This window comes from Sinocyclocheilus anshuiensis, unplaced genomic scaffold, assembly GCF_001515605.1.
Source record: "Sinocyclocheilus anshuiensis isolate Anshui unplaced genomic scaffold, SAMN03320099.WGS_v1.1 scaffold63, whole genome shotgun sequence".
Classification (NCBI taxonomy): Eukaryota; Metazoa; Chordata; class Actinopteri; order Cypriniformes; family Cyprinidae; genus Sinocyclocheilus; species Sinocyclocheilus anshuiensis.
In genome coordinates, this window is record NW_015552625.1 from 1,789,734 (window position 1) to 1,800,534 (window position 10,801).

General features: G+C 39.1%; 1 protein-coding gene across 1 annotated transcript in view; it reads right to left on the reverse strand.

Moving 5' to 3' along the window:
• Positions 1–8,853, reverse strand: part of LOC107666362 (pecanex-like protein 2) — a 27,594-nt gene extending 18,741 nt beyond the window's left edge. Inside the window, exons 1-16 of the mRNA XM_016457623.1 lie at positions 8,428–8,853; positions 7,788–7,987; positions 7,511–7,625; positions 7,243–7,279; positions 5,230–6,285; positions 5,019–5,163; positions 3,803–3,945; positions 3,611–3,689; positions 3,386–3,521; positions 2,360–2,502; positions 2,110–2,263; positions 1,869–2,022; positions 1,668–1,778; positions 1,465–1,556; positions 1,183–1,292; positions 940–1,051 (exon numbers count right to left, since the gene is read on the reverse strand). Of these exons, the coding sequence (XP_016313109.1) occupies positions 940–1,051; positions 1,183–1,292; positions 1,465–1,556; positions 1,668–1,778; positions 1,869–2,022; positions 2,110–2,263; positions 2,360–2,502; positions 3,386–3,521; positions 3,611–3,689; positions 3,803–3,945; positions 5,019–5,163; positions 5,230–6,285; positions 7,243–7,279; positions 7,511–7,625; positions 7,788–7,987; positions 8,428–8,580 (2,940 nt within the window). The 5' untranslated portion in view covers positions 8,581–8,853. The remainder of the gene's footprint in view (positions 1–939; positions 1,052–1,182; positions 1,293–1,464; positions 1,557–1,667; positions 1,779–1,868; positions 2,023–2,109; positions 2,264–2,359; positions 2,503–3,385; positions 3,522–3,610; positions 3,690–3,802; positions 3,946–5,018; positions 5,164–5,229; positions 6,286–7,242; positions 7,280–7,510; positions 7,626–7,787; positions 7,988–8,427) is intronic.
• Positions 8,854–10,801: the final 1,948 nt, after the last annotated feature.

Genomic DNA, 10,801 nt, shown 5'->3' on the forward strand with positions numbered 1-10,801 from the left:
CTGTTGATACATTTCTGAGCAGGGTGTTGCTACCAAAGATCTGTCGAGTCAGTTCTTTGAGCAGGTTTATTCAGAACAGGCAGTAGCCCCCCTGGATGGCAGGCCAGGGTCTGGTTTGGTTTTTAGACACCTGGCCGTATCCCGTTAAAGGAATCTCTTTCTTCTGATTCCAAGCCTTGAGCTCTGCCCTAGGCTTGGGCTTCCTAGCCCAGCCCTTAACAGGTAAGTTCTTTTATGGTATGCAGCTCAGGCCCTTGGCCGAAGGGGATAATGTCACTGACAGCCGTCAAGGCATCCTTAGGGAAACTCCCATGGCTATGGTAAAGTTGGTACTTAGTGCTCGCCGTGGTTTCTGGCATGCACTCCCCTCAGCATGGCGGCGTGGGTATACCGTTCCCCATAGCGACCTCTAGAGGACACAGTTCGAAGTTCCCTTGGAAGGGAACGTCTCAGGTTACGTATGTAACCATGGTTCCCTGAGAAAGGGAACGAGACACTGCGTCCTCTAGTTCCCTTGCCACACTTCGGACGCAAGCTTCAGATGAAGAAGCGGATGACATGTTCTCCCGGCGCACTTTTATACTGCGGTTGCGCCGGGTGATGACATCACAGGCTGTCGCCGGTCAATGTTATTGTCGTGTTTAGATGTATGCTTCAGTCACCGGTCATGCTGAAGGCGTTCCCCATAGCGACCTCTAGAGGACGCAGTGTCTCATCCCCTTCTCAGGGAACCATGGTTACATAAGTAACCTGAGACGTTTTTACTGTCTTTTTAATTCAAACACATGGGAGACATAAGAGGCTTCTTTTAAAAACATGAAAAAATCTTACTGACTCTTGACTTTTGAATAGTAGTGTACATCTGATTATTCTTGTCAATGCTCAGGTGAAATAGAAGACAATTTTGGAATATTACCTAAATAAATCAAAGATACCTACCACTGAGCCTCTGAGTTTCTCTGGAAGAGGGTCTGTGCTCGCAGCAGATATTTCCTCCTCGTCTTCCTCACCATGTCCAAGTGACGGCATCAGCTTGGACTTAATCAATGAGCTGAGATAAAAGAAACAAACAAATATGTGCTTACAAACGAAGTACTGGCATATTTTGAGGGCTTCAAGCTATGGCGGCAGTTCAAAATGTTCCTAACCAAATGATCTGTGGAAAGTGCATAGTGTTCTTACAATAACACAGATGGATCACTGCTTTGTCGACTAAGATGATAGGATAGGACCACTAGCAGGGCACAGAAACCAGAGAAAAGTGCTGGAATATGCTGTTCATCCCAAGGCTCCTACGCAAAAGATGCCATTGCTATTACAAACTTACAGTCTAGCTTGTATTGCATTAAAAAATAAACTATTTATACTGATAATCTACTCATTTTTAAAGTATACTGCATCATTTTATTCCAGCAGATTAAATGCATGTTGTCATTTAAAATACATAATTGCAACAGATCTTACCTTCAAAGCGCCAAGACAGAATCCGTAGAGTAAAGATAGCGCTATAAGACTTCGTACTATGCAGTACACAGCAGATGGGAGCCCAGTTGCAGCTAAGCAAAAATCGAAACATTAGTTTCCTCCAATTCTGACTTAGAATCATTTTTTATTATCTCTGTTTCGACAAGAAATTGTCAAAAAAATGATTTAGCATGGATACGGACCTGTACCTCCAAAAAAGTGCATGTCGATTTGTTCTAAAAAGTATATAACAAAAGTGTTGATTTGCGGAAAGAAGCCAAGAAGGAATGTTACTGGAAAGCAGTATGTAAACCCTGAAAATATCAGATCAACATCAAGTCAAATGTCTGTCAGTCAGGTTTGACTCCATCTGTAATTTTTCAAACATGCACAAAAACACATACCGACTAAAATGTCTTGCAGGTACTGAAGGGCATCTGACGTTACTATTGTGATGCCAGCATTCTTCATCCTGTTAAACATAACTATATGACATTTTCTTGAATGCTTCTCTAGGAAACTCACATGAGTAGGTGAAGCCGCATCTGGCTGAACACTCTATAAAACATAAAGAGGCTTTAGCAGGCAGCCTAGCAGCAGATTCATTTTCAGCAAAAACAGGCTGTAAAATGAGGAACGCTGTACCTTCAGCAAGGAATACTGACAGCTAGCAATGACCAGGCAGAACTGAAAGACCCAGATGTCTTTGAAGCAGCCCTCATTTAGAAGCACAAACCCCAAAAAAGCCACCAAGAAAGCTAAGAATACAGCCACCATGTTTTCAGTCATATCCTCGTTCCTGCAAAAACAATGATTGTATTTTTGTTCTTAATGTTATTTGAACAGCAATGCAATGTCTAAAAAGGGTCACACTCACATTCATTGTCACACTCACCTGTCTAACAATGCCATCAAGGTTAAGCGATCGTACAATATGTTCACCCATTTCCCAGGAAAAACCTTTAGTTTGTAGTACAGCTTTCTTGAGGGTTTCTCTTGGGTTGATGTCTCGGATGATTCATCTAAGGAGTCCTCCTCCTGTGTATGAGAAATATTTAAACCCACGGTAAATGTTGGCTGAATTCCCATTTTTGGTTGAGCTATCCTTTAAAGGGTTAGTTCACCCAAAAATTAAAATTCTGTCATTAATTACTCATGTCGTTCCAAACCCGTAAGACCTTCGTTCATCTTGTGTTCATTCGAACACAAATTACATTGTTTACGCGTAGTGCGACACGTTGTTTACGTTCAGTAGACAGCGCGCTCATGCTGAACGTAAACAACGCTGATTACGTTGATTACATTCTGTGATACTCTCCAATATGGCGGAAGACAGTAACTCGGGGAGAAGAAATGCTGAATAAATTATGTTGTTATTGTTTTCTTTGTGCACAAAAAATATTCTCATAGCTTCGTAAAATTACAGTTGAACCACTGATGTCACATGGACTATTTTACCGATGTCCTTGCTACACGTCTGTGCATTGATCGTGTAGTATCCTTGCTGTCTATGGGAGGATCAGAGAGCTCTTAGATTTCATCAAAAATATCTTAATTTATGTTCCGAAGATGAACGGAGGTCTTACGGGTTTAGAACGACATGAGGGTGAGTAATTAATGACAAAATGTTAATTTTTGGGTGAACTAACCCTTTAAGATACAGTATTTTAACCAAAACAACCAACATGTTTTCTGTGTTTTGTCTATTGTGTTGAATTAGAGCCAGCATATTATGTGGAAAAAGGGATTCTACACCTGGAATATTTCCGGATGGGTTCTCCTGGGCCGGAGTCGGCGATTTTGGGTGAACTAACCCTTTAAGATACAGTATTTTAACCAAACCAAAACAACATGTTTTCTGTGTTTTGTCTATTGTGTTGAATTAGAGCCAGCATATTATGTGGAAAAAGGGATTCTACACCTGGAATATTTCCGGATGGGTTCTCCTGGGCCGGAGTCGGCGAGTTGGAAGGATACGTCGCTGGAAGGGGCATTCAGAAGGACCTCCCACTAACCCATCCTGGCACTCGGAGTTAGAGGATGTGGAGAGGAGATCACTAATGGAGAGATGGTAACATTACAACTAAATTTTGATTAAATATTAATTGGTGTGATTGTAAAAGAGAAGTAGAATAGGATACTGTACCATATGTTGCCCGTGATGAGCTCGGCACCAAGGGGTAAGTTTAGAGCTCTTTCATTGTACAGTTTCCGAGGTCTCTCTCCTGTAGATATTATACATGTTATAAACCCAGCTCTACATGCACAAACACCAGAGAGATATGACACTGCACATAACAGACTACAATTGTTTCTGTCATAGAGTCACTGTACTCACTATGAATAGTGTGAAAAGTGTAAGCCTCCTCTTTGGATGTAGCCTCCGGTCTACAGATGACCTGAAGCATAGAGCTCTCTGACTGGGACGTTTGTGAGGGCAGAGAATCATAATCAGGGTCCCTCTCCTTATCTGTCTGTGGACTGTGAGGATAAAGAGAATAGAATACCCTAAAGTGAAGTGAATTTATATTCATAACTGTTGTTTTTCATGAGGTACACACACTACCATTCAAAAGTTTGGGGTAATATTCTTTTGATTTTTAAAAGTCTCTAATGCTCACCAAGGCTGCATTTATTTAAACAAAAATACAGTAAAAACAGCAATATTGTGAAACATTATTAACATTTAAAATAAGTGTTTTCTATTTGAATATATTTTAAAATGTAATGTATTCCTGTGGTGTAAAGCTGAATTTTCAGCATCATTACTCCTGGCTTCAGAGTCACGTGATCCTTCAGAAATCATTCTAATATGTAGTATAAAAAGGGAAAGGGATGAAGTTTCCCAGGATTCTTTGATGGGTAGAAAGTTCAAAAGAACAGAATTTATTTGAAATAGAAATATTTAGTTTTTGTTTGTTTTTGTCACTTTTGATCAATTTGTTGTCTCCTTGTTGAAAAAAAAAAGTATCATAATTCCTGTGATAGCAAAGGATTTTCAGCAGCCATTACTAGTCTTCAGTGTCAAATAGATAGTTCAGAAATCATGCAAATATGTTAATTTTTTGTGGAAACTGTGATACATTTTTTAGGATTCTTTAATGAATAGAAAGTTCAAAATAACAGCATTTATTTGAAATAGAAATCTAACATTCTAAATTTCTTTACCATCACTTTTTATCACTTTAATACAGAGCTCCTAAAGGGACATGGAGGAAAAATACAAATTTTCCTCCCATTCCAGTTTTTTTCTCACCATGTGTCTGTCCTTGCTAAATAAAATTATTCATAATAAATTATTAATAATATTTTTTTGAATTATTAATAAAATTAAAACTGACCAAAAACAATCGAAGAGTAGTGTGTACAGTATGTACATAATATTATACTTTAATACTACTGTCATATGTAATATTTTTTTCATATGTTCTCTATATATGCAAATATCATGTTTATGTTCAGGTAAAAAAAAAAAAAAAGTAAATAGCAGTAGTCATTTAGCAGATGCTTTTATCCACAGCAATTTACAGTATGCCAGATGGCACAATACCCACCTCTCTGGAGAGACAATAGGAATGAGAGTTTCTGGAATGGTTTTCATTGTGTCTGTAGCCAGACTATTTGGGGGATTTGGACGCTCTTGTTGTTGTCCTGTGGATTCCGACACATCCGAGTTCTTCTCCGCCATCATACATTGCTCTGAAAGGAGTTGGACCATTAGTCTGAGTTAAGATATTAAATCCAGTGTCATAAATCAGCACTCACCATTTCTCTCTTCATTCTCCTTCTCAGCCTCATTTCCTCCCCCAAATCTGGCGCTATTGATTGACTCCAGCAAAGACACAAACTCAACAAAGTTGGACTCATTGGGTATCTGTCCCTCCTTGGCTTCTAGGTCTGATTTAGAGGAGGTCATTGTACCGAGCTTATCTTTAGCTCTGTGGCTAATGAGGACAGCATCTCGTCCACTGTCGATACTGAGTCCCCTAGCATGTGTCCTTCCACTCTGAGTGCACCTCATATACACTGAGGGGATCTGCAAGAATCCATCAGCATCCACTTTAAGCTCAGGTGGGTCGTTTTTTTCAGTGTGGGAGTTCACATCAATGCCTGAAGAGCTGTTATTGGTCACTTGGGGGCTCAGGTTGGGCATCTCAAGCTCATTGCTCTCTATTTCTTTGCATTCTTGAGCAGAGTCAGAACTGATCGGCTCTTTGGCAAGAAGACTGTCTTGATGTTCGGACTTCTCCTGAACAGAGCTGTCTCCTGCAACCAGTTTATCTTCTTTTTCATCACCTGCAGAGGGTTCCTCCACTTCGTGAGGCGAATCGAAAGTGATGACAGGAATTTTGACAGGACAGTCGGATTCTCCCTGCTGGGACTGAGCTGACTCTAAGATGCTCTGTTTGACGGACTCCTCCAGTTCGGCTGCTGTCTGTGGGTCACAGCTCATTGTGATAATGATCTTCACTGTATCACTCTCGTCCAGATGGGCCGAGGGACTCGAGTTGTCAACCAGCACCACGGCAATTTCATCTGAGCAATAATTCTCCTCGGGTGTTTCTCCATCATCAGCTTCTCGTGTGATTTCTAGAAAGGTATTATTGTTGTTGGGGTCGGTTGGGGGTTTGTCTTTCTCCTCTATACTGTCTTCTTCATTCACAGAGGAAGGTGGTTGATCATCTTCAGCTTTGTCCCTGTGGGCTGAAGGAATCTGCTCCCCCTGCAGGAGGGGGGCAGACTGGTCAGTGTTGGGACTGAACACATCCTCAGGGGTGAGTCGCTCCTCTGCCTCTGGCCTAGATCGTTCATCACTCTGACCTGTAAAAGCCAGTCAATATACAAACAGCATGTTTAAAATGTCAAATAGACATATGGTTTTTGAAAGAATTTAATTCAGTAGCTACCAGATGATGAACCCCATTGGTTGATGTCACAAACTGCTTTAAATGGTTAGTTCAACCAAAGATTACATTTCTGTCATCATTTACAAACCCTCATTAGACTTCAGTTAATCTTTGAAACACAAATTAAGATTTACTAAAACTTGAGAGATTTCTGACTCCATTGAAAGTCCCAGTAACCAAAACTTCCAAGGAGTCAGATTAAATTACACAAGACACATACACAAGCTTCCATGTTCAATATCACTATGATCACTATTTAGATGTAAACAAAAGCCTAAATTAAACCTGTTCAACATCAATTTATTCATGTATTTATTTTTAATTTGTGCTTTTAAGATTAACCATAGTCTTATGGGTTTGGAACAACATGAGGGTGTGAAGGAAGGATGACAGAATTTTCTTTTTTGGGGTGAAAAATGAATAAAATCCTTTTAACCAAATTTCCTTAGTATATACGGCTGTATAATTGATTTAATTTATTTTATAAAATTATTTTAGATTATACAAAATATTTTTATAATATATTACATGAACAACTTACACTTCTTCATTAAATTCAATAAAATATTGTAAAATGTCTGTGTTTTAGATGCAGTCAGAGACCCTCACAATGTAAGTGTGAAGCTGTGTTTGGGCTTTCTGACAAAGCTGTCTGACAGCTCTTTTTGAGAGGTCCTGGCAGGATGTCACACTCAGTGTGACGTGTAACTGAGGCAAGATAGAAAGTAGTCAAGTTATTCCTCAGTTCATATGCAAGGCTCTGTGACAGAAACTTACAGCGATGTATCTGCACAGCATGTTCCCAGAATTGTGAGGATCTCTTGCACTGCAGTGAAACCAGGCCAGTGCTATAATTAAAGCTGGTACATACCCTCTATATTCTTCAGCTCCTCAGATTTTGGACCCTCCTTCACAGTTTTGTAAAGCAGGTTAACAAAAAAAATATATTATTAAAAGTGCACAGAAAATAGTATACATAACAAAATCCACTGCAATATTTGTGTAAAGCAGTTATGCTCTCCAAGTGTTGCTCTTAGACTAATTACCATTAACATATTTGTGACATTCTGTAAAAATACATATTTTGTAAAGTAAATGTAAATTATTGTGGTACATAAATTCACGAAAGTATTACTCACTCCAATCAGTCCAGGGTCTGTTTCAGTCTGTTTCACTGTGACTTGTATTACTGGACTTGGTCTGTTTTTGATCAATACTGATGTGGCAACACTGTCAGGAACTGTGCTGCTCTTCCTGTAGATTAAAACAGTTCAGACTTTAGTCTGGTCACGAGAAAAATATATCAAAATACTTTTGGCAGTGCTTTGAGGACAGGAGGCATAAGACAATAATAGAAGATAACACTGCTAAATAATGCTGAATTCAATAAATGGCACAACTGATTTTGGATCTTACCTTAGAGATGGAAGACAGGAATCAGATCCGTTGCTTTTCTTGTCTACACCTTTGCTGATGTCAGGCACACTATTCTGGGCTACAATGTCGCCCTGATCGAACATCAGATGGAGGCGATAATTTACCATCTTAATGACAATGAAGAAAACTGTCACTGAGGTGCAGTAAATACTGAGGGTAGTAGTGGTGGGTGGAAGAGCCTGAGGAAGGAAGAGAGGGAAAACACATCAGAGCCATGACATCTTTGGAGCTATTTTAGATAGATCAACTATAAAACAGTAAAATAGATTTTGGGGTTTGTATTATTATTATCTCAATGATAATATTAATAATAATAATTAATTTCTTGACCACTGACAAAAACACGTAATATATATGCATATTTTCCTATACTGTAAATGCAAAACAATGCTTTGAGACGTTCATCACCTGTACAGGAGGCTATGCAGAAGAAAAATGCGACAGTGCTAGCACCAAACAAACACCAAAATTGATATAAAATACAATACATTTAACGAGTTGATCAATTTGATTTCTTCAGAGAAATATTCCGTGTAAGGTTTCCGCAGCAATAACGCACTGAATGCTTTCTAATCGCAGAACGCATATTATCGGCGGCCTGCGGCATTGTATCACTCACCAAATGAAGAGATAATGGAAGCATGAGCAAAAACATCCATAAATACAGGTGACATGAATTGTTGAATTTATTCTGCTCTGGATCATGATACCATCCTCCGGTCAGTGAAGCCCAGACTCCTTGGCGTAGCGTTTGCACAACTTGAGAGCCCATATTTTTGCAATAATGGTCGCTACAGATATATCATGCTGCAAGCTGCGAATTCACACCGCTACCGTCCTCGACTCGCTGCCCCTGCGCGCGATTACATATTTACAGAAGCTGCCTCTACATCCTTCCTTGAAGCCGTTTACTTTTCTTTTTCATCGTCCACGCCTTGGCTCCCTGTTTCCCAGCATAGGGACATTGGGTTTGTGCGGTGAAAGGCACCTAGCAGCATCCTCCTGCGCCAGGCAGCTTCACATGAGCGGAGAGGAGGGAGGAAGGGACTGATTCATAGCGATGCTCTGCTGGTCACTGAGTCACGCGCCCCCTCCCTGCGCTGCCAGTCCAAACACAAGAGCCGTGGAGAAATAGGCTGTACTACACTGCAGCCAGACAAGCGGGACAGAGAGAGATAGCAGTTCATTTGGACACGCATGCCAACATTTTAAGTCAATTTAAAATATTGATTACCGCAATAAATGTGTGCGCAAAAATTCAGACGTACACACTACCGCGATTTTTACACATAACAATAGCAATTTTTGAAACATTTATGTCTTCATTACGGGAACTGCAGTATTATGTTTTTAATACTAGTGTGTAACTCTGTACATCAATCATTAATATTTAATGCCTTTGTCAGAATTAAGTGAATAAAAAATAAAAGGGTATAGAAATTATGTGAATAGGAAATAAAAAAAAATACACAATAGACAAAATAGACATTAGACTATATATATGCATTTTAAGAGACGTGGGGTGTAAACTTTTTTAATTGGATGATCAGGGTAAATTGTACTTATTTTGTCTTATGGGAAACCTGTAAGTACTTATGTAGCTTCTGAAGTCCAGTACTAAATGAAAAAAGTATGATCATTAAACAAAATGAGAAGACTTACACATCATCGTCCTGTTCAATAGTTTACATTCCCCGGCTCTTAATGCATTGTGTTGCCTTCTTGAGCGTCAGTAAATGTTTTCACCTTTTGTAATAGTTGTGTGTGAGTCCCTCAGTTGTCCTCAGTGTGAAAATATGGATCTCAAAATAATACAGTCACTTTTGGAAAGGGATCAAATATGAGCTGGAGGATTTTTCTGAAGAACAGCAGACAGTTGAACTGCTCAGGACCAACAAGGGACTCATGGACAACTATCACAAAATATATAAAAACAGTCGTGGATCATTCAGGAAATGACACGTAGTATTAAGATTCAAGGGTATGTAAACTTTTGAATGGGTTGAATGGGGTCATTTTATAAAATTCAGTTATTATTTTGTCTTGTGGAGTATATGTAAACATCTGTTATGTGAAATAGCTTATTCAGGACAGTACTAAATAAAAAATAACATGCCATTTACATGATCCCTCTTATTTAGTTTAAATTGTTAACATTTTGCACATTCTGCAAGGGGTATGTAAATTTATGAGCACATCTGTGTGTATATATCAGGGGCGTAGATTACGCAGGGGACGCGGGGGACGTGTCCCCCCCACTTTTAATATCACGTAAATTCGTCCCCCGCACTTTTTCGGGCAAGTGTGTTCGCATGGAGGTTTTCAAGAGCCGGTGTGAATAAATATAGATTTAAATTCAAAGAGACAGTATAGTCTGTGCATGATCTGATGTTTTATTCGGATCCAGATTAAGGCGAGATGAACATCGCGGAGCGCTAAACACTCCAGTGTATGTTTCATTCACACTCGAAGCCGGAGGGCGCTCTCGCGCAGAAAGTCGTACGAGGAAATGGACAAAAGCGTCCAGCTATCGCTGTATGAAAACAGTTGTTTTCACAGAAAAACAGAAACGTCTGGAAACATGAAGACATTAAACATACGATTGCGACAATATATGGTTTATCTGTGTTTGTCAAGTCATCTCCAGGTAATAAATAAAGTATATGAACAATGCAGTGCTAACTGACATAGCATTTATTACAGTATAGAAACTATTCTGCCTTATGTGATAAAAAAGTGTTTGTAGTATATAAACAAATAATTATTATTGGTTATTGTCCAGCAGTTATCTGATTTCTAAGCCAATTAAAAGCTAGAAATTAGAGAAAAATTATAGTTGCCTATACACTACCAGTCAAAAGTTTTTGAACAGTAAGATTTTTAATGTTTTTTAAAGAAGTCTCTTCTGTTCACCAAGCCTGCATTTATTTGATCCAAAATACAGAATAACAGTAAAATTTTGAAATATTTTTACTAGGCTATTTAAAATAACT